The sequence below is a fragment of the Aquila chrysaetos genome, chromosome 5, assembly GCF_900496995.4.
Source record: "Aquila chrysaetos chrysaetos chromosome 5, bAquChr1.4, whole genome shotgun sequence".
Lineage (NCBI taxonomy): Eukaryota > Metazoa > Chordata > Aves > Accipitriformes > Accipitridae > Aquila > Aquila chrysaetos.
In genome coordinates, this window is record NC_044008.1 from 67,596,959 (window position 1) to 67,619,648 (window position 22,690).

Genomic DNA, 22,690 nt, shown 5'->3' on the forward strand with positions numbered 1-22,690 from the left:
CTGGCAAAGCCCAGGTTGTGCCACGGGGGAAAGAGCAGATGAGAAGGAGTTTCCATGCTCAGGCATCGTGTTTTGGGATCCTGAGCATCCTCCCCACGCCGCCCCACCACTGTTCACGCTGGGAGCCATCTCCACCCAGCACTTCACAAGCACGGATGGAGCCGCAGGATGTCACCCCGTCACACGGGTTTATGTGCGGTTCTTGGATGCTTGGGCTGAGGTTTTCAAAAGGAGCTAAAACCCCTCATGAGAAAAAAAAATAGCACTTTGAGGGCATGTTCCCTTTAGCCACCTGTCCCTGGGTCACTCGGGCCCATCCTGCTCAGGGCAGGGGGGGTCGCACGCTGCTCAGCATCAGCTTCATGCCAAGAAGATGGGGAAAGAGAAACATGTAGGGGAAATGATGTTTGAGCTGCACACCAGCACTCAGCCCAACACATCCCTTGCATTTTCCTCCTTGTGGGTGCAGGACCCCAGTGCCACCCCATGGGTGCAGAGGTGGCATTGGTCACTTACAGGGAGCTTTTCCACCCAAAAACCAGGCCAGTTTCAATGAGACCAAAAGCCTCCCTAACCCAGCAGCCACAAGAGTCCATCTTCCGGGGGGAGACCGAGGCACAGCCTCGACCCACATCAGTGTGAACAACGCTGAAACATCCCCCTGACATTTAAAATGCAATTCCACAATATATCTCTGCTGTTCATAACATGGCTGATTTGTTGTTGATTTCCCCCCCCCCCCGCTTCTCAGACATAAGTTATATCCCTGCCCGGCTGTCTCGCAACAGCTGAACGCTCCAGTACAAGAAGGGAATTTGCTCAGAGATGGTAAGATATTACTTACGTCCACTGAAAATACCAGCTGAATTAATTTCAATCCAAAGCATCATTTGCTTTGCTTTGTTTTTCTCCTTTAAAGGACAACTCCAGGCTACTTAAACCCCTCAAAAGGCCAACTAGCCAAGGGCTCCAGCTAACCCTGACACATAATCCATTACAATCACAGCCCAGAGACCCAGCACTAACCGGCAACAAGAAAGCCCAAGGCCAGGGTCAGCCCGGCAGCGACGGTCACCTCCCGCCTCCATCCCTTCGGCACCCACCCTGGGAGGAACCTGCTCCAGGGATGGATGAGGTCCATAGCTGCACCCCTTGAGGGCACCCACTCACCAGCATGGGCACCCAGCCAGTTGTTGCCTCCAGCAAACCCACCCACATTTGCCATCAGACTGCTATGGATTTATTATTTGAAGTTATACAAAGAAAATACGGACCTGCTTAGCCAGTGCCCCAACGCAAAAAGCACAAGGAGCCACACAGGGAGCCGTCGCGCCAGCAGCAGCAATTTGCACCTGGAGGTGCCCACGAAGCAGCTTGGGGGCTGCCAGTGAAGCGGACGCTTCGGTACGGCTCCAGCTGCACCATCGATCTGCTGCTGAGCCGCTGGAAATGGCCGGCAAGGAAGCGGTTCCCTGGCAATCAGCCAAATTAAGCAGCCTTAAGTCACCAACTGGTAAAGCAGATTATATCCCACCTGCCTGCTATCATCTACCCCCTGGATTTATCCATCCCCTCATCCACTCCCATGCAATCAACGGCAAGTGTGCAGCTTCGGCGGTGTTTTCACTCCTTCTCGCCGCATCCACGGGCGGGCAGAGCCCACCAGGCCCCGCGACACCGCGCACGCCGGCTCTGGCACCGCAGGGCTGGCAGCCATGTGCCATGGCTGAGCCAGGCAGGAGCCGCCCCGGGGCTCTGCTAACGCAGCCATGCGATAGCAGCGATCGCAACCCTGCCGCAGGCTCGAAAGACCCCCCCCCCGGCTTTCCGACACCCCCCTACACACGCCGGCAGTGCCTGGGGGCAGGACACCACAGCGGGGGGACCGATCTGCTGCACGAGTTCCCCGTCTGCAAGCAAGAGCGGGCTGTGCCACGGCGTGCACGCCGCCCGAAACAGCACCAGCAGATGGGAAGCAATCCCGTTCGGCCCCATAAATCAGTCCCGCAAGCACCGTGCCACCCCTACGGCCAGGCACCGCTCTGCCCACCCCGCTCCCGGACAGCCACGGCAAAGCCACATCCTTGGGCTCCGCTCTCCCACGCTGCCAACAGCTTCACGAGCGATGATCCGTACCCCCGCTTTCCTTCCGCAGCCCCGCGCCCCAGCACGCTGCAGGTCCTCCCCATGGGAGGCTGATGCCCCCCTGGCGGGTGATGCTGGACCAGGTTTCACGGAGGAGGTTGGTTAGAGAGAGGCCACGGAGAGGTTCTGAGCAAACCTCAGCCTCCACCCAAGGTCCCACCAGTCCTCCCCCAGGCTGCTGCTGCACACAGCGTGGAGGTGGGGGCTGCCAGCCCGGTGTCCCCCGACCAACCTCGCTGGGTTTGGGGTCTCCGCTCCCTCCCTCTGGGCAGCCCTTCGGCTGCGGGACCTCGAGCTGAGCCTGCAGAAGGGGCTCCTGCCACTTCTCCACCCCAACCAGCTCCCCCTGCCCACACCCCCCTAAAGGAAACGCCTGTAAGAGCAGACTGCAGCTCTATCTCCACCCTAACACATGTTTGCTCCCCATTTCCATATAAATAAGAAAAGGCAGGAAGCTGAGCAATACAAACAGACACTTACATTCACAGACAGGAGCGTTTCATTACTGCAAGGGAGAGCGCAGGGCTGTTCCCCCCCCAACTTTTATTACTCCTTATCCCCGCACACACACCAGACACCTGATGTTCCCAATGGGACATGGGGATGGTCCCACAAGTCCTGCCACAAGCCATCATTCGCCAGGCAAAATGAGCTTGGTCGTCTCTTCCTCTCCCCAGCAGTCCCAGGAGATGGGCTGGGGAAGAGGAGACCAATATGCATAACCCCAGCACAAGCTGCAGTTCACTTTTCACTTAGTTTATTTTTTTAACCCCATCTTTCCACCCTTCTCATCCCCCTTTCACTTTTTTTGAAAAAGTACCAGCAGGGTATTTTTAGTTGCTCCTCTATTGCCAGCCAGCACTATTTTAAATTGCATTTTAAGCTGTTCTGCAGTGCTCCAAACACCTCACGCTGCAGGCAAGGCTTTCAAACTACAAGATTAACATCGATTTTAAATTGCTTCCTAAAACACAAGGGCTCCAGCACATGGCTTACTCAAGGGCAGTTGCCAGTAACAAAGCCCAGAGGGCACTAGGGCTCCCGGGGCATGGCTGGATGCTGTCGGCACCAGGGGCAAAACTGGATCCCGGTTTTGCAGCCGGGACCCCCAGCTCCAGGCGATAAGGAGCACCCACTGGTCCCACGGCACAGGGGCAGCCCCAGAGCAGCTCCACAAACCCATAAGCTAGGGACCACCTCCATCACCAACCCTCATTTCAGTTCTTGGCCTTTACAAGAGAGGTATCCCTCCAAGGGCATCGGAATTTAACTCACCTGGTTCTTTTCCTAACAGCCCATGTTGCTGACCTGGGGAAAATTAAATTATCAGAAGCCGATGCCCCAAGGATTGCAGGAAATCAGCCCAAACCCCTTGCGCAGGGGAAGGATTCGACCCAGCATTTGCACACCCCAAGATCAGCCAGGAGGGCTTCGGGAGGCTCGGCACCACCATCACTCCGCTGGCTCTGCACGTCCAGCGCTCGAGCCTGCAGCCTTATTTACAGCTGCCCCAAAACGTTATGTTTCAGAAACAGCAGAACTCACTAATTTAACATTTCCAGAATGATTACCATTTCTCTTTCAGCCAAAAATATTGGCCAAACAGCGCCGGGCATCCTGCCACTCTGTTTCCAGGGGCGAATAAATCATCCCCTTCTTCCAAACCCATCAGCCTCCGCCGAGCCCAGCGGCCAGATCCTTCCAACAGCAGCAGAGCGGGGCGGCAGCCCAAAGCAGAGCCCGCAGGAGCCGGGGAGCACTGGCAGAGCCACGGGACGAGCCTCAGCTAATCTCTGTCCGAGCTGAACCGAGCCCCAGTCTCTCGTTTAGGCCAGAGAAACAAATAAATCAGTGGGAAAACCCAGCTTTTACAGAGGCTGCTATGGTTCCCACTGTGCTAGTTTTATTTTCTGAAGTACCTGCTGCCTCCCGGGCTCAGGATGAATTTTGATTTAGGAGTGAAAAGGGGTAATAAAAGCATAAAGAGCCATTAACATTCCTCCTGGCTGTGGTGGGGTGTTTGCTCATCACACGTTGATGGAAATACCATTTGACTTCCTTATGAGCTATAGAAAATCAATTAATTGATTTAATCATTCCCTGGGAGTCGCTGCTTATGGAGATAACAGAGCGCTGGGGCCAGCGGGATGCTGCTCCTCCCTCCTCCAACACGGCGGCGGCAGGGAAGGGACCAGCGCACATCACTGCGCAGAGATCTTCATCTCTGCTCCACCAGTTTAAGACTCATGAATTCACACTTCCATCTTCCAGTAAGTTTGGTGGCTTTTTTTTTTTTTCTTTTTAAGCCTGCAGGCATCCAATTCTGAGCAGCAATTGTATCAAACAGGCACTTCTTCAGTAAGAGTCGTGTTCCCAGGGTGGATTAAGCCTTAACCACTACTACAGCGGCCCTTACATTTCTTACCCCTCTGTGCCCTGCAAAGCACCGATCTGCATTTTACTCCCCCAGCACATCCCCGCAGAAGTCGGCAGTAACCCCGGTATCATGTGGAGACCCCACGGATGCCTTTATTTTCCTCATTTTAACAGCACTCATTTCCCTGCCTGCAATAGCAATTTAATAAGAGCAGTAAAGTTTTACACTTCCACTTTAAACTCCCTTTCCAAGCGTGGGCTGGAGATGGGAGCACGGTGCACGTTCACCAGCCCAACGAGAGATGCAGCGTGCTGGGACCGACGTGGGATGGCCCACGGGGACACCAGAAGCAGCAGGCACAGGAGAGGAATTAACCCCTACTTTCTCCACCTGGGCAAAGCAATGGTCTGCTCCAAAAAAAAAGCAGATTAAGGACACCCTTGTACTGCTCATGGGGGTGCGAGCCCGGCACCAGCAGCAGCCTCTCGCTGCCGCACGGTGGACTCAACGGCGCTCGCACCCCAGGGTGCTGCGTGGGGTGCAGGGGGGCAGCTGACACCCACAGTCGCTCCCAGCAGCATCCATCACCAACAGCTATTCCTCGGGACAGAGCACCACTTTAACCCATAATTAAAGAAGCCTTCCCATACTCAACAGCAAGAGCAGAATAAGTTGTTACTGCTGCCGCGTGCGGCGTTATCCTCTTAAAAGAGCCCCTGGAGCAACCGAGCATCTGGCAGGAGCTGGCAGGGAGCGGGGCCGAGGGGAAGGCAGAAAGCCCTCACCCTGCATCTGGGCTCTGCCTTGCTTTGGGGTCTCCGTTAACCCCCTTCTCCCCACCGATGCTTGGACAACGAGGAAGCGAGAGAACGTTCCTGAGCAACAGGAGCTGCCAGAGCACGGCATCTCTGGGCCAGCTGGAGAGCCAGCCCCACCGCCCCAGCATTTTTCTAGGGGAGGAAAAATCAAAAGCCCGTCTTTCCCAGCACAGCTCCTCACCAAGGAGGTGTTCCCAGTACCAACCACCTCGGCTTGGCACCGACCAGGCAACTTCTTACAGCATCAGCTGGCTGCTCTGGCCCCTGAGGCTGCTTGGAGCACCTTTGGATGGGACGGATGCAGCGAGGCTGGAAATGAGCCACAGGCACCGAAGAGCTGCATAGCACACTCCTCCCCATGGGTCTCCCCTGGCTGGCACCCCTCCAGTGGCTCACAGGCTCCAGGAGACTCTTAATCCAGCTCTGGATGCAGCAGCAGAAAAATTAAGCGTTGGGGACGTGCGGGATCTGCATGTCCCAGTTGTCATGGAGGTGACACGCACCCGCTTACCCACACCCTCTCCACGGGGACCCGGGGAAACGCTCCGGCTAACGGCCCCACAGGCACTGTGGGAGGAGGGGAACCTCCTGCTGCCTTTCGAGAGGGTTTGGCATAAGCAAATTCTGCATTCAGATCATGAGAACAGCCTCATCCCTCTGCCCGGACAAGCATCCCGGCCACTGCCTGCACCATCCGGTGAGACACGCTCAAGCAGCGGATCCTGACAAGCTGCTTACAAGCCGCTGCAGACAGTTACCCAGAGCCGCTCAGCAGACAACATCAAAACATAACACAAGCAGCCCAGGAGAGGGTTATAACTCACTCGGGAAGAAAGTGGGAATAATTAGCTGAGTTTGCACAGCAGAGTCTGCTCAGCTCCCTCCCTTCGCTCTGCCCGTGCCCTCCCCGTCACCATCACTTGGTTACACGAGTTTTTGCAACTGGTTCTCCTGTCACCTTCACCATGCATTAAAGGCATCAAGATATAAATTTATAACTCGTGTGACTTTTTGAAAGCGAAAGGAACAGGAGCATCCCTGGAACCACGCATCTGCGCATCACGTCTCAAGGAGGCAGCAGCCCAAGTCCTCACTCCTGCGTGCTCTCTCCAGCAACGTCAGGTAAGAAAAGGGATCGTCAAAGCCACAAAGCAACTTTCAGATATTTTGCCCAACTCAAGCTCCTGTCAGAAGAACTACGTGCTTTGCCGAGAAGAAGTAACTGAGGAGCAGATTGGGATCCGTCACAAGCAGCAGCGACCCCAGGTTGCACACCGGTCCAGAAATTACCTTTCCCAAGAGAGAGGGAACTGGGGTGTGAGGATGAACACATCTGTGTTTTCCTTTAAAGCTCCTTCAGGCTGAGCAGCATCTCACTGCAGCCAGGACCTCGCAGGCAGAGCCGACCCAGCCGTCCCCTCCTCTGCTGCCCTCCCTTGCGATGAGCTGCACGCAGAGGGTACGCGGCAGGTCAGGATCACGCACGCAGACCTCCTCCTCCCCTCCCAGCACAGCTGACTGTGAGGGAGGACGACAGACTTATTCAAGCTCACTCTGATCGTTAGCAAATCCAAGCTTGACCTTTCTGCATCTTCTGTGAGAACAAACGGCGATGGCACCTGGCCATGCTAACCCAGCTGGGATGCTGCTGGAGCAGAAAGAAAACCAGCAGAGACAGGAGCGGGAGCAAAGGACCCCTCCGAGGAGATCATGTAGGTTCTCACGTTTCTATTTGGCCTTTTTGCTCCGCTCCTCGGGGAGCAATTCAGGGGATTGAAATAACATGAGATCCCATCGCTTCACGGTACTATGACTCTGGAACGGCAAAGATGCCCTACAAAACCCCAAGCAACCTTCAACATTATCTTCTGCAGCACAATTCCCACCCCTCCGCCCCCCTCCACCAACATCCATGCTCTGGAAAGAAACAGAAGCCACAAACACCAAAGTATTCAGCTGTGCTGCACAGCCCTAAAGAATCTCCCTCTCTCTCCTCTCCTGTGTTCACTGATGGAAGAAATTGCTTTAAGCAGGTGAGACTCCAGGAACTGGAGCAAACAACAGCCGCAGGAGAGGCAGAGCACTCCAGTAGCTGGAACACAGGAGGGATGCTGGGTTTGGGGAGAACAGGGCGGGATTTCTGCTAGGTGATGTTAAACACCATTTCCAGTGCAACATGCCTTGGCTGTTGTCTGCTGGACCTCTCCAGAGAGTCCCATACCCCAACACAGCAAACCAGAGCCATTCTGACACCCCAAGAAAGCAGCGGTGCTCTGCTTCACCCACAGCCGGCATCCAGGACAAGATGCCCCAACCCAGCAAGGGGGGCTTCCCCAGCAGGCTTTCTCCATAACTTTTCCACGTTTATTTTTCTTTCCCTGCAAAATGAAAGTGAATGACCAAATCTCAGAGGCTTTTGCAGCAGAAGCTGTTCTCTGGCCACCTGCACTTCTGCTGTGCCACAGACCAAGGAAAGTCCCCGCAGGCGCTGGTGCAGTGCCCACCTCCAGACAGGTTGCAGGTCAAGGCAGTTACCATTGCCCAGCTGCAGAAAATCCCAGGACTGGGAAACCCCCTACCCCAGCCCACAAGCTGTTTAATATCCCACCAGGGTTGTATTGGCTTTGTGTGGCAAGGTTTTGGTAGCGGGGTGGGATTACAGGGGTGGCTTCTGTGAAAAGCTGCTGGAAGCTTCCCCTGCGTCCGACAGAGCCAATGCCAGCCGGCTCTGAGACGGACCCGCCGCCGGCCAAGGCTGAGCCCATCAGCGATAGTGGTAACGCCTCTGTGATAACATTTTTAAGAAGAAAAAAAAGTTGCAGGACAGACAGAAACAGCAGCCAGAGAGAGGAGTGAGAACACGTAAGAGAAACAGCCCTGCAGACCCCAGGTCAGTGAAGAAGGAGGGGCAGGAGATGCTCCAGGCGCTGGAGCAGAGATTCCCCTGCAGCCCGTGGGGAAGACCACGGTGAGGCAGGCTGTCCCCCGGCAGCCCATGGAGGTCCACGGTGGAGCAGATCTCCACCTGCAGCCCATGGAGGACCCCATGCCGGAGCAGGGGGATGCCCGAAGGAGCCTGTGATCCCATGGGAAGCCCACACTGGAGCAGGCTCCTGGCAGGACCTGCGGATCTGTGGAGAGAGGAGCCCACAGAGCAGGTTTTCTGGCAGGACTTGTGACCCCATAGGGGACCCACGCTGGAGCAGTCTGTGCCTGAAGGACTGCAGCCCGTGGAAGGGACCCATGCTGGAGCAGTTCGTGAAGAACTGCAGCCCGTGGGAAGGACCCACGTTGGAGAAGTTCATGGAGGACTGTCTCCTGTGGGAGGGACCCCACGCTGGAGGAGGGGAAGAGCATGATGAGTCCTGCCCCTGAGGAGGATGAAGCGGCAGAAATAATGTGTGACGAACTGACTGTAAACCCCATTCCCCATCCCCCTGTGCCGCTGGGGGGGGTTGGTAGAGAATCCGGGAGTGAAGTTGTGCCCGGGAAGGGAGGGGTGGAGGGAAGGTGTTCTGAGATTTGGTTTTATTTCTCATTACCCCACTCTGGTTGATTTGTAATAAATTGAGTTAATTTTCCCCAAGCTGAGTCTGTTTTGCCCATGACGGTAATTGGCGAGTGATCTCTCCTGTCCTTATCTCAACCCACAAGCCCTTAGTTATATTTTCTCTCCCCTGTCCAGCTGAGGAGAGGGGAGTGATAGAATGGCTTTGGTGGCGTCCAGCCAGGGTCAACCCACCACAAGAGTTCATAGCCTGCAGCCCCGAGGAGATCAGACCCCAAAACACATCTCAGCAACCTAGGACAAGGTGCAACAGCCTTGCAGAGGATGTGTTTCACCCCTGCTTCCTTGCATTTTCCAGCTTGTGCTCTAAAATCAGCTCTCCCCCACTTTTGTCTTTCCTTTGTCCCCTGTCCCCACTGATCCTGTTTCCAAAGCAGCTGAGGGAACAACACAGGATTGTGGTCACCAACAGGAAACCAGCTGGAGATGCTGCTGGGAGCTCATTTTGGGGTGGAAAAAGGCAGGTGTTGAGCTCTCAAGCCGAGCACCAATCCAGGCAGGAAACACTTGAAAATGAGTTGAAAAGACAGTTATGGGAACAGTAAACACACAACTCCAGTGCTCAGCAAACCCCCACTTCCCAAAGGCATCGAGATTCAAGGACCTCAGCACGAGAACTGCTGTTGCAGCACACAGACCCCAAGCACCGAGATACCTCTATCTAGATGAACCACTCAAAGCACTTGTATCAAAGTACCACCAAGGTCAGCTGAAATTAAATCAGAGCCCTCTTGCAAGGATCAGAAGCCCGCAGCAAGGGCAGAGCTCAGCTCCAGCCATTTCGGGACATCAGGACCTGTCCTACACATCCCCTGAGACTGCAGCAAATTCCTCCAGCATCTCGTACCCTACCATACAGGAATCAACAGCAGGAGAAATCAGAAGTCTTGCCATTTTTTAAACTAGCTACAGCAGTTGCAGGCAATATTCCAGCCACATCTAATCACGTTTTAACACTTAATAACCTATTTTCCTCCACTAATCCCCTGCAGCAGCAAGCTCCACCAGTGGGATGTACATCACCGCCGACACCGGACTGGGGCACAGCTGCGGGCAGAGGGACTGCTGCCAAATCCCTCCATAGCCACACCACCAACACCACAATTAAAGATTTTGGTGTTTTTTCAGGATCAGCCCCCTGCCCCAAGAGAGCTTGACTCCAGCACTAAAACAAAACTGAGAGAAAGATGCTTGGAAAAAAAATCCAAACACTTTAAATTCTAAGGAGGAGAGAAGCGGGCACAGAAAACTCAATCTCTCAAGTCTAGAGCCCTTCCCAAAGCGTCTCCCACATTCAAAATTTATAGACTTGTCTGTTCTCTTTTTTTATCTAGATCTTTGTGTGTAGAACAAATTCTCGCGGTGGCCATTTCAAAACAAAGGAACCTTTGTCTGTGTTTACTTGACAGCAGCGGATTAGGATAAAATAACTTGCATTTCAGAAGGTTTTTTTTATTTATTGTTAAGACGCAAAGCCTCTGCTGCATCGAATCACCAAGCAGAGAATCCATCTGAGGAATGATTTCTGGCACACACCGAGAAATTTGGCTTTTGGAGAGAGCCTCTGAGAAGAGGATTCACATACAAAAATAAAATTAAAAATGGGATTAACTTTTGGACTGTGACATTATCCATTTCTCCTTTTCATGCTCCTGCCTCACATCTATCTTCATTTTGGTTTTGATCAGCTGCTCACACAGTTCAGAAGCCGAGAAAGCTCTGGGCAAGTCTCGGACATTTTCATAAGCTTCCCCTTGGATTGCAATATCCGAGGTTCAATGCTGGGCTGGTCAGCACACCTAGGGAGAAATAGGAACAGCCCCAGCCTAGACTGGACCACAAACTGTGAGTTTTACCACTTATTCACAACCCAACAGGATTTCTCCAAATGATTTTTAAGTGCTCGGGTGCTGGGCTTGACCCCCTCCCGGCTCTTTGCAGCCACCCCAACCCTGCAGGCATTTGAGCGCATGGGCAGCTTCACTTGCACAGCATCGCTGCTGAGCCCGGTGGCACACGTGGAAACAAGGACCAGAGCAAACAGCCACAAAAGCCAGGATCACCCCCAGGAAGGGCCGCAGGAGCGGACACTTGCTAGCCACAAACGTACCCAACTAAATACACCAGCTATGCTGGTAAAGCAGCCCACACCCAGAGCGTACGGAGAGAGGATGCTGCCAGCTTGCAATGCAAAATTAATCAATTAATGAATAATGCTCAAAAGGGCCCATTAAACCCAACGCTTTGACGAGCCTATGCAGAGAGGAGAGCAGCAGCAGGGACCAGGCTCCTTCCCCACACGGGATCACCAGTGTGCTCCGGAGGGTTTCATGCTGGGAGCCCGCTCCAGGGAGATATTCAAGCCCAGGCTTTCATGCATGGCAGACCTGAAGCCATGAACCCAATAACTCCTCCAAAGCCAATGGCCCTGAACCTGTCCAGCTTTGTGTGAATACTGGCCCGATTCCCACCATTACTCACATCAAGAACTAATCAGCCCAGCAAAATTAACCTGCTCCTTTGAGCTTGTCTTCAGACCAGCATTGTGCACTTAACAGCAACGATAACAACCAGCAATATTTCTTGGGTTTCCTCAGGATCCATAACGCATGTTAATTAGACACCAGTTTGTTATTCAAACAGACGTACTGAGACGCCGCAGCACTATTAAGAAGCATATCCACTTCTGCTCCCACCAACCCACACCAACTTCGACGCGCATTCAGCGCTCCTCCACGGGAGCTCAGCATCACCCCAGCCAGGAGGGACCTCTGGAGTCCCTTCCCCAACCTCCTGCTCCAAGCAGAGCAGACCTCGGGGTCAGACCGAGCTGCCCACTGCCACACGTCAGCCAGATATGTTTTGAAAGTTTCCAAGGATGGAGTTTCCCCACCTCGCCAGCTTCCTGGAGGCTTTGGCTCCCCATCTCCCAGTGGCACCAGTGAGGTTGCCCAGCACGCATCGTCCCTCCTGCCTTCTTCCATGGGTGCGATAGTCGGGCTTTCCAGCCATCAGAGCCTCTCCCAAGAGCCACAACCTTTCAAAGGGGACAGAGAGAGCTCTGCAGTGACGTTGGCCAGCTCCTCTCCAGCTTGTACATGCCCTGAGGTCTTGGTCCCACTCTGCTTTCAGGGTTTCTCACCCCGTGTAGCTGTGTGCAGGGAGCCCTGCTGAGAACAGCTACATCACCAGGCAGCACGGCCAGTCCCTACGTACCAATATCACAGGAAAGGCTGAACCCCAACAGCCCGAACCCAGCGTTAAAGAGCTAGAAAATGCCTCTCATGTCATGCCTGCCAAGTCCAGGGGACAAAGAATATAACCCTCTTCCAAAACGGCATCCTTCCTCCAGAAACAGAAGAGGATGCTTTGTGTTTCAAAACGGTGTGAGACCACAAATGAACCAAATCTTCCCCAACAAGAAACACAACAGCCAAATCGGCAGCAATTCATCTGGAAGCAATATGTTGTTTGGCAAATCCATCTAATAAATAAAAAAAATAGAATGGTTTTACATTGAATTTCTGAGCTTTCTAACAAAGCAGGACCTGCCTTAGCCAGTTACAGACCTAAGAGACCAAAAGCTTGAGAAATTAGAGGACCTAGGTCATAAATCTTTTTTCTTCTTTAAATGAGACCAACCAGCCATTACCAGAAGCGACATCCAGACCCTCGGAGCGAAGCAGCGGGCATTGCTCCCAGCCAGCAAGGCAGGCGCTTGCAGTACAGCCCTTAGCAGAGCCAAGGGCACCCACCACAATCTCAGATGCAGGAAGGTGAACCCATTTACACACCTTGATTTAATCACCTAAAGCAGTAAGCATGGAGGACTCAGAGGTGCAAGAGCCTGAAAAAGGAGGGGTTTTTTGATCCAGCTCCAGGACTGCGCTGACATTGTGCCCAGTAAACAAGAGACACGCAAGGATGGGAATTCATGGACTTACAGATTTGGGTTAAACTGATGACAAGAATAAGGATGAGGAAAGCTATTCCACTCCAAGGCATCCAGAAAGGGGATAAAGAAGCTGAATAACTGTCTTTTTGCCATCGTTTCAACACAACTTTAGAGAGCCCTTTGGGGTGGGACCAAGGGCTTCTGCAGGTTTCTGGAAACCTTCGCTGCTGTTTGCAGTACAACCTGTGCCACCCCTCAGCTCAGGCTGGTCCCACAATTAATTACTCCCTCTTGGCCTTTCTTCTAGCTCTCTGCAAGCTCCCAGGGGACACTGGGACTCTCCTGGGACAGTGAGCAGCTGTAACAAGTGACACCTTTTATTCCAAACCTTTTTGGGACCCACGTCCTCAAAAGCCAAATTTGGAGAAGGCGGTGGTCCAGGGGCTTCTGCCCACATTTCTCACATGCCGCTTCTCATCCCGAGAAGGAAGAAGTCCCCTATAACCAGGCTTCACTCACCAGCCATCCTGGGAGCTGCACTTGGCATGGGGACAGGGACATTACCACAGCACCCACCCTGCTCGCAGGGGCAGGTACCCTGACCGTGGTAAAACATGCAGAAAATACCAAAAGGCACTGATCCTGCAACCTGCTCAGGCTGAGGTCAGCCAGGCAAACAGCAGTCCCTTGGAGAAGGGGCTTAATGGAGTTGATGATGGGAACAATTAGGGGAGCACAGGGGGAGAAATGCCAGCCGCCGTGTGCTCCATCCACGGGGGAGAAAACAAAGCCAGCTGCTGCAGGCTGCCCATTAATCTCTCTGAAAGTCAACTAAGCAGTTTACAAGCACCATCCAGCTTCTGTAAACCACCACTTTAGTCCTCTCCTTCCATAGGAAAGCAACTAGCACTTCTTCCAGCACCACAAGAAAAGGATTTAATGTCCAAAAATCACATTCCAGGTGAGGCTGGGGAGCTCAAATCCCTCCACACCTTTGGTATGGAGGAGGAGAAGACCATAGTGGCCTGACCAAGCCTATCTCACCCTGCTCACCAGAGTTCAAGCTAGACATTTCCCTCTGTGCAATTCAGTCGTGCTGTTCCAGGCTGGGATCATAGAGGAAAAGTAAGGGCAAAGCTCAATTCAGTGCAGCAGTATCCTCCCAGAGCAAGAGCAGGATGTGACCCTCCCACCATGGAAGCCGTCTCCCGAGCTGACTGCACGTCTTGCCAAAAAGGTGTTTTAAAAAAAGGTAACATAAAGCACGTTTGCTAAAAATCCAATATTTCTCTTCTACATTTCAGTACCTCCACGAAACCACAAAGGCCTTTTATTTCCCTGTCCCTAAGGAACAATTTCCACTCCCTGCAGAGCAAAACTGCCCAAAACGACTGAGCCCTCCAAGCACCTGAGCCAAATCCTCAGCACATCAGACTGGGTGCAGCCCATGCAACCCAGACCACCACCAGCAGTTGAAGGTCTAATCCCGTCAGCCCCAGTCACCGGTGTTTTCCCATCCCTCTGCTGTGAGCCGGGGCCAGCATCCACACTCCAGCACACACGTGTCCCCACTGTGCCTGTACACCTCTGGATATGAGCACAGCCAGGTTTTAGCCACATGGCTGCAAAGTGCCCCATGCCACAGCAAGAAGGGCCAACAGTTTCCTGAGCCATCCTGACGTCCCTGAAACGGGTCAGTAGGGAGCCTGGGAATGGAGGCATCCGAACACCATCCTCCCTGCATTCCTGGCGCTTGTCAGCTCGGTTGGACCACACGTTTGGGGGCCATCAAGCAGCACGCGGGACAGGATGGGCACAGAGCCGTGCTTACCTTCGGTCCGGATGGTGAAGGGCGAGTCTCCCAGGCGCTTGGCTGAGAACTGCCCTCCCAGCGACGTCATTAGGAAGCACAGGGTGAAAAATCCAATGCCCAGCACAAATATCCTGCAGGAGGGAAAGCAGAGCTGTAACAAGGTGTGACGAGGAACCAGCTCACTCCTGCGACAGCCCCACCACCATTCGCCCCCCCGGGGTAACCCCTCTGCACAGCAGCAGGAGCCACTTTGTTTTGGGATGTCTGGAAGAGACAGCCGGGACAATCCCTGCCTCCTTCCCAACTGCTCCATCCCCGTGGCTCACCCCATCCAGCCCGGGCAAGGAGCATCTCTGCAGCCCCAGCCCTGCGAGAGCACACCAGTACCCCGCCCCGAGCACGGCCAGACCCGCATGTGCTTCATGAAGAGCCCAAGATGCTTCTGCCCAAACCCTGGCACTGAGCAGGCGGGTTTTGCCTGAGAACACCCTCCGAAATCCCCACAGCCTGCTCTGACAGGCAGGCCTCGAGAGGGAGCGGAGGACTTGCACCTTAGGTGGGAAAGCTGAGCCAGTCCACAACTGCCCTTACAATGCTCCACTAGATCCAGCCCAGTAACCCAGACTGCAGGAACCACTACAATAAACAATAGCCATTTTCCTCCTAGGAGAGTCCAGAAAAAAGAGAGACCTTGTACCTTCCCTTCCTCCCAAAGGATCAAAAAAAAAAAAAAACCAAAAAAAACCAACCCCAAAAAAACCCGACACTTTTTTTTTTTTTTTAAAAAAGGTCTTTTGTTCCCCCTGTAACTAGGCCACCGGTATTTGCCATTGTGTCCGGCATCGCCTGCGCGGCGCGGGCAGCCTTGTGCACAGCAGGACGAGGAGGGACCCGCGCTGGCGGCACACACGGTAGCCTGGGACCATCCCATCGCCGCTTTGTTCGTCCAGGCTGGCAGGAAAGCAGCTCCCGCGGGGACACACCGGGCAGGATGCTGACCCGCACGTCGCTCCCAGTGAGCCTGTGGTCACCTGCAGCTGCGAGAGAGGCAGGAGCTCTCAGCGCTGCTCCTATTCAGGCCAGTAACTTTTTTTTGGGGGGGAAAGGCTGAAAGCAGGAGCTCTGTGCAAGCAGGAGGGTTATTGTGCACCAGGCAGCGTAAAGCCAAGCCTTCCCATCTCCCCGACGTGCAAGCAGAGCACGCTGCGCCAAGGGACGGACGCCTGACCTCTTTCCACCGCTCAGAGGTGCTGCCACCGCCTCCGAGTCTCCGTGGAGGTGCAGCATCCTCCAACAGATGCACGGGCAAAGCCCCGGCAGAGCCGCTGCCGCTTACAACAGCTCCCAGAGCCACGGCCGTACCGGGGATCTCAGCTGGCCAAACCCAAGGAAAATTTCAAGGAGGAGAAGCAGAAAAGACAACTGTCAGCCAGCCTTGTGAAACAACGGGATTGTCTTCAAACAGATAAATCCTATGTGGGATAGGGAGCTGAGCAAGCCCTTGGGGGTGCCCACTGGCATTTCTGCCTCCCAGCATCCCCGAGCTGAAGAGAAGCAAACCACAGAGGACAGGAACCAGTAACTCTCCGTTACAAGTTCACATCATTATTCGCAGGGCTCAGGAGCTGCACACAGAAACACAGCACAGCCACCCAACACCAAAACCAGGCTTTTCCAGAGAAAGACTTGGAAAGGAACACCACAGCCCTCCATCTAATCATTATTGTGTAGTTAAGAGGCAGAGGATTAGGAATCAGCCATTAAGTCCCGGCTACAACACGCCAGCATTGCAATTATCTGTTGTTAGAAAGGGCTGGCAAATAAAGTAACTTGCTTCAAAGCACTTGTTAGCTACAGGAGATGCTGTGGAGAGCTGAAGTACAGTGTCAAGCAGCTCAAGAAGGACCCAGCCTCCCTGGGGAGATCTACTGGAGGAGCTCCCAGGGCAGGTCCCTACTGTCCCGGCATGGCATAGCCAGGCTTGCCCTGCCTGGAAAGGCTCCCGGGCAAAACACAGCATGTTCACAGGACCCCACGAGCTCCCTACCTCCACCCCACCAGGTCCAACACTGCTCTCACACAGCCGATGCACACCTGAGCCCCAGACAGTGCAGATTTGCTCTCAGCATCGGGCAGCTCAAGAGCAAAGGGTTTCCTCTGCCTGCTCTGAGAAGTATCAGCCCTGCCTACCACAGACGGGCATCTAACCCTCATCCATCCCCCCCCCACGGATCAGCCCTGCCCCATCCCCAGCTGAGTTCCAGCAGATCAGGGTCACCTGGCCACAGGCTCTGGACACGCAGCACTGCAGCTCCCCATCCCCTTCCCATCTCCAGCCTAATCAAGAGAAAGAGCAACACCCTGGGCTCATTAGCATTCACAAGCTCTGCCAGCAAAACACTGAAGTCAAGCACAAAGCTCTCTAACCCTTTTGGAGACCCACAGCCAGGTGCTGGGAGAGCAGACCCACCTGGGAGAGGGGATGCTCAAGTGCATCAATAAAACTGCCTGAGTTTGTGCAGGTACTCTGGGAGTGAAGCAGTTCAAGTCCCTTTTATTTCTGAATGAGCCTGCCCTGGGGGGTGGAAAGAAGTTTAAACAAGCTCTGAAAAGCATCTTGCACTCGGCTAATCCAGACTCCCACCCCAAAAGGCCTGGCTATAGGCACGGCTGGCGTGCCCTACAAGCAGCCACCGGCAGAGCACAGCCATTCCCTCCCCAGCAGATGCTGATGAACCATTGAGCTGCAGCATTTGCACGCAAAGATGACTACGGACCTCGGCCCCTCTCCCAAAGCAGACCTCAGAGAATGGTTTCCAGAGAGCCGTGGTCCAGCTCCAGCAGGGAGGTGATTGTGGAGGCGGCAGAGCATCCCTGATGCTGCGAAGCAACGTGGTGTCCCATAAATTGCTTGGGGAGAGGGTGATTCAGGGACATTAGTCCGTTCCCATCATCACACCCCGTGCTGAGCCACACAGTGCAGCGCTAGGTCTGGAAGAGGCTCTCGGGAACACAACAGAGGGGATTGCAGCACCCAGCTGCAGCTCGGAGGGCTAAATTTGTCCTTGGGGGGGGAAACACTGTCTGCCATGGCACCTCCCTGGGAGGAGAGGACAACAGCACGGTGGAGAAGGCACAAGCTGAAGGAGGAGGTCAAAGCCCAGCCATGCTCTGTGACCGAGGGTCCTCCCTCGGAGCACGTCATGGTACAAAACCCACCCGGCGACCAGCTGCCAGCTGCCCCCTTCCCCAAGGGGCATTTTAACAAAGCATCACCTGATTAAATAATCAGATCTGATCCTGCTCTTCCTTCTCACCCCTCCTATTGACAGCATCTTCATCACTATGCAAGACCTTGTTTACGCATTTTAATCTTCATAATTATACTCTGGCAAGGAGCGATGGTTAAACATCGAGAAGAAAGAAAAAGAGGAAGGAAAGAAAAAGAAGAAGGAAGGAAAAAGATACAAAGGTGATCTGTGCTTTAGCATCTCATTAGGAGACAAAATCTTTTTCATTTTGACTGGATTACAGAGAGAGTAGGGGAGGCGCAGGATGCTTTTTCCCTTAAAAAAGAGGGATCAGAGCCTAACTGGAATGTATATGCTTAGGAGAGAAGCTGATCCAGCCCAGCAGCAGTGCTCCAGGGAGCAGGGAGGTTGCAGGGATGGGCTCTCAACCTGAGGACCCCATCCCTTTTACTTTGTGCCAACCTTCTCCAGGTGAATAAAAATGCTTAGCCCAGCCTGAACTGAGCAGAAACTCCTTATGCAGAAAATAAATAGCATGAAGTAGGCAAAACATACCAGACCCCAGACCTTCCAAATTGCCTATCAAATGCACTGGGTCCTCTGCCCCCAAAATCAAGTCTAACTCACTGAAGACCATGGGGCTCCAATGACAAAGTAGCATCTACTCTGCATGGTGGCTTTGCCTGTCATCCAACGTCACGTTTAATTCATTGCCCGGGCACGGTTCTGGTGCCAAGTCCCTCTCCACATCCTCCCCAAACCGAAATGTTCACAGTTCTGGGTTCTGGCTTGGTGCCCAAAAGAGAAGGAAGCAAAATTCTCTGAGGCTTTAGTGAAAATTGGAAGTGATGCCCCAGTCATTGCAGATTTTGGCGCATGGAACTTAAAGCTGGATGCGGCCAGGGGGGTCTGAGCGATGAGTTGGGAAGTGATGAGGGGAGGAAGGCCAGCAGCACCCAGCGGGACGGGGCTGTGACACTGGGACTGTCTGTCCATGCTGCTGCATCACCCAGCTGGGACCCACAGGGAGAATATTACACAGGTGCATGGGGAAACCAAGGGCTACAGAGACAGGTAACATCTTTTATTAGACAAGTTTTCAACACCCAAGTCTCCTGAACCCAAAAGCTGAGCCACAATTTCTAACAGCAGCAGCAATTGGGCTAATAAAAAAATGCTCCCTCTCCTGCAAACCTTGTTTTGCTCAGAGCCCGACACCGTCACGGTGCTGTCGAAATGATGCTCAGCCATGGGAACCGTCCTCTATCAAGGGGACCAGAGTGAATTCTCTTACAGGCCAATGTTATAGACACACAGAAAGCCTGGCTTTGGTTTCCAGCTGGCAAACTTGCCTGAACTCCCCACGTTCTGCAAAACCAAGAGCTGGGCAACCTGGACCAGGGCTCCACAGTGAATTCTTGCCTGAATCCAGCGCTGTCACAAATGAAACACCCTTTGCTACTGAGATGAAGTCAGAGCCATCCTTGGACATTTCTACAAATGGTTTCTACGCTGATTTGCTCTCTCTCCCCTTCCCATTTGCTGCAGGCACTTTCACAGCTCAGGGCTTTGCATTGCTTTGCTAAGCATGTCTGGAGCATGGTTAATGAAATGTTTTGGTGCAAAGGGTCAGGTTTCCTGTTCGCTGTTTGCTGATGGCACCGCTGCCAGCAGTCTACACCAGGCAGGGGATCACACCACGGGCTTCCCTAGAGCAGCAAGGCTTTACTCAGCCAGCAATGAGCACCCAATTTACAGCACCCATCCTGATTGCCAGTATCTTCTCCCACTCCCCTAGATCACCCCTGATTCACATCAGCTGAGAATGCAGGGTGTCGATTTTAGGGGAGCAGTGCTGATTTGCACCGGGTTACGGCTGGAGCAGGGCAGTGCCAACGCTTGCCCACACTGGGCTGGGAGCAAGGTGACACAGGACCGTGACATGGAGGGGTCACGCTCAGCATGACCCCAGTGTAGAGGGGATGCAGAGCTGGACACTGCGGGACAGCTAGGAGAAGGTCTTGGGAAATTCTCGTCTTACACAGGGAAAGCCTGACTGGTTAACAACAGGGTAACCCCGCTGGTTCCAGTGGCACCCGTACTGGTCTGCACTGGTTTGAAAGCAGAAGCCAGCCCAAGGCACGCAGACAGGACGGTGCAGGTGCTCTGCTCTGCTACAGACACCAGGGACCCTCCAGCCACCACAAACCCGTCATCTGCACACATCCTTGTCGCCAGTGGGACTTTGTGATCACCCTGCGACTCACTCCCTGTGCTCCCCCAGCCTGATCCCAGGTCACTGCTGAAGATGGGCTTCCCCTGCCCCAGGGGTGATGCCCCAGGCACCGGGGAGAGGGATGCTCAGGCCAGTCACTTCCTCACTACAGACTTCAAACGCACTTAAGAAAGCGAATAGCCATGCTAAGAGCATACCCCTGGGGTACATGTGTCCTTCCTACCTCTCTCACAGTCATCCCCCGTCCCACGCTCGGAGAAAGCCCAAGCTGTCGGGACCCTCACGCCCCTGCTCCGCCACCGCTTTCCGACATCCCCTTGGCCAAGTTCCCCAGCCCCAGGGCACTGCCGTGGGATCCAGCAGCAGGAATCCCTCCAGACAAGCAGCACAGAGCCAGGCAACTCCCGGGGAGACGCTGACAACATCTCCAAACCTGAGCGCAAGCAAGCGGCGCAAGCACAAGCCCCGTCCTCCCTTCCAGCTCCAGGCGGTAGCCTGGGCTAAACAGAAAGGCAGATCCTTCCGACGATCCCAGGTGATCGCCAGCCCCCAAACACAGTGGGGAGCACTGGCAACCGCCGGGCTGGGCTCACCCCACCCTGTGCTTTGCCCCCCCAGCACTTTCCCCTTCTGTGGGTTTTTGATCCCTCTGCCCGTAGAAAAACCAAGCAATTACCGACATCTCCCATGTGTCTCAAGCCTGGGAGCAACCAAAGCGCATCTCCGGTGAAATAAGGAAGCTGGAGAGCGAGGACTGGAGAGGGGAAGGGAATGCATGGAGGCAAAATTGGGGAGAGTTACACCAAGGGGAAAAAAGCGATAGGCGGGCACGGGCATGCTGGAGCCGGGCGGTTTCAGGCTCAGATATCAACCCCAGCCCCTCTGCCAGTTCAGGGTGGGTTTCAAAATCCCCATCAGCACCAGCAGATTTAAACCAGAGGAACTGATTTCCCCCCAAGTACCAACATCTGCGAGAAAGGTATTAAAAAAGACAGCGGCCAACAGCCCTATAATTAACCAGCACGCTGACCTGCGGGCAAACTTGCCTGGATCCCTGACATCCTAATCTGGGCTCAATCCCCCTCCACGGCGAGCTGCAGCCCCCCACGCAAAATGTGCTCCGACAACCGCTTCCCACCCCGCAGGGGCCAGGCAAGGGGGGGGGGGGGGGGGGGGGGCGCGGGTCGGGAGCCGGGAAGAGGGACAAGAAAATGACAACTTTACCTAAAGGGTCTCAAGGTGACGAGGCATCTTCTGACCATTATCTTCCCATCCGCGTTGACTGTGATCATCGTTCAAAGTTACGGGGGGAGAGGGGAGGGGGCGGCCCCCGCACTCCCCCCACCCCACCCACCGAGGCAGCGAGCGGGGCTCAGCGGGCGGAGCGCGGGGTTCCGCGGGGGCGCATGGCGGGGCGCGGAGCGGGGGCGCGGAGCACCTCCCCGCCCGCCCTACCCCTACCCCTACCCGCTGCCGGCCGAGCCCATTGCCGGGCCGCTCCGTTCCGCTCCGCACCCGCGCAGCCCGTACGGGGCACCGCGCCGCGCCCTGCCCCGCTCCGCTCCGCGCTCCTCCGCGCAGCCCCGCGGAGGCAGCTCCGCCCCGCACCGCCCCGCGGAGGGCTGCGCCGGGCCCGGCGTGCCATCTAGCGGCAACCCGGCTCCGGAGCGGGGGTACCGGGGAGGCGGGGGGGGGGGGGGACACACGTTATTCCCGGGGGCTGCCCCCGAAGGTGGGGGGTGGGAGGCATTTTTGGGGGGAGGATGGCCGTTTCGCGGCGGGGAGGGCGGCCGCATCCCGAGGCAGGTGACGGTCCCCCGCCGTGGTGACTTTGGGAGCCGGGGATGGCCCCTGTTGGGAAAAGGGCGAGGGGGGGGTGTCGAACCCGAAAGGTCCCCGCGGGTGCTGTTTGCTTTTGGGGGGCTGCGAGGAGCAGGGCATGCCTCGCTTCTGGGGAAAAGGGGGGTCTGGAGTCTGGCTCTGAGAGCACCAGCCTGCGGCTTTGCTTCCCCATCACCCTGTTTTCTTTCAGGGGGTCACAGTCAAGGCTCACCATGTGGCTTCCCAATGTCCCCAGGCACCCCTGGGTGCTGCCGAAAGGACCAGGATGGCGTGGAGGGGCCGGGGCAGGGAGGCAGGGAAGCGTCCTTGGGAAGACAAAGAAGGGGCCATGAGAGCTGAGGCCAGGAGAAGCAGCTGCTGAGCTCAGCAGAGGTGTTCCCGGCTCACGTGTGAAAGGTGACAGGCACAAAAAGCCTCCCAAAGCTTGGGATTTAAAGGAGCCAAATGTGCCCAGAGGCACCCCATTTCCAGCCCCTGACTCGAGGGCACCCAGCCGGCACGGGTGCACCCCACCAGCGGTGAGGGAGGGGATGCATCGCCCTGTGGGGTGAGCACAAAATTGCAAAGAGCTGGAAGGGGACCAGTGTCCTCGGTGTGCACGTTTGGCCAGGCTGTGGGACAGGACCAGGCTGTTGTCTGGGGGGGGGGGCTGTTGTGCAAACATGGCCCCCTCACGCCATGCTGGCCATCCCCCTCTGCTCTTGATACCACCATGTGCACCATAAAGCATAGGGTGGCACTGGGA

The 22,690-nt window shown here is 55.0% G+C and overlaps 1 protein-coding gene across 9 annotated transcripts in view; it reads right to left on the reverse strand.

Annotated features, from left to right (window-relative positions):
- The window catches only part of MGAT5B (alpha-1,6-mannosylglycoprotein 6-beta-N-acetylglucosaminyltransferase B), a 71,381-nt gene extending 49,141 nt beyond the window's left edge, over positions 1-22,240 (reverse strand). The window contains exons 1-3 of one of the 9 annotated variants that reach the window (XM_041123752.1): positions 22,157-22,240; positions 21,328-21,385; positions 14,635-14,747 (exon numbers count right to left, since the gene is read on the reverse strand). In XM_041123752.1, coding sequence (XP_040979686.1) covers positions 14,635-14,747; positions 21,328-21,365 — 151 coding nt within the window. In that variant the 5' untranslated portion in view covers positions 21,366-21,385; positions 22,157-22,240. Of the gene's footprint in view, positions 1-1,274; positions 1,377-14,634; positions 14,748-15,444; positions 15,654-21,327; positions 21,703-22,156 lie in introns of those variants that run through there. The other 8 variants (XM_041123751.1, XM_030014836.2, XM_030014832.2 and 5 more) reach the window with 8 other exon arrangements.
- Between the last annotated feature and the right edge of the window lie 450 nt (positions 22,241-22,690).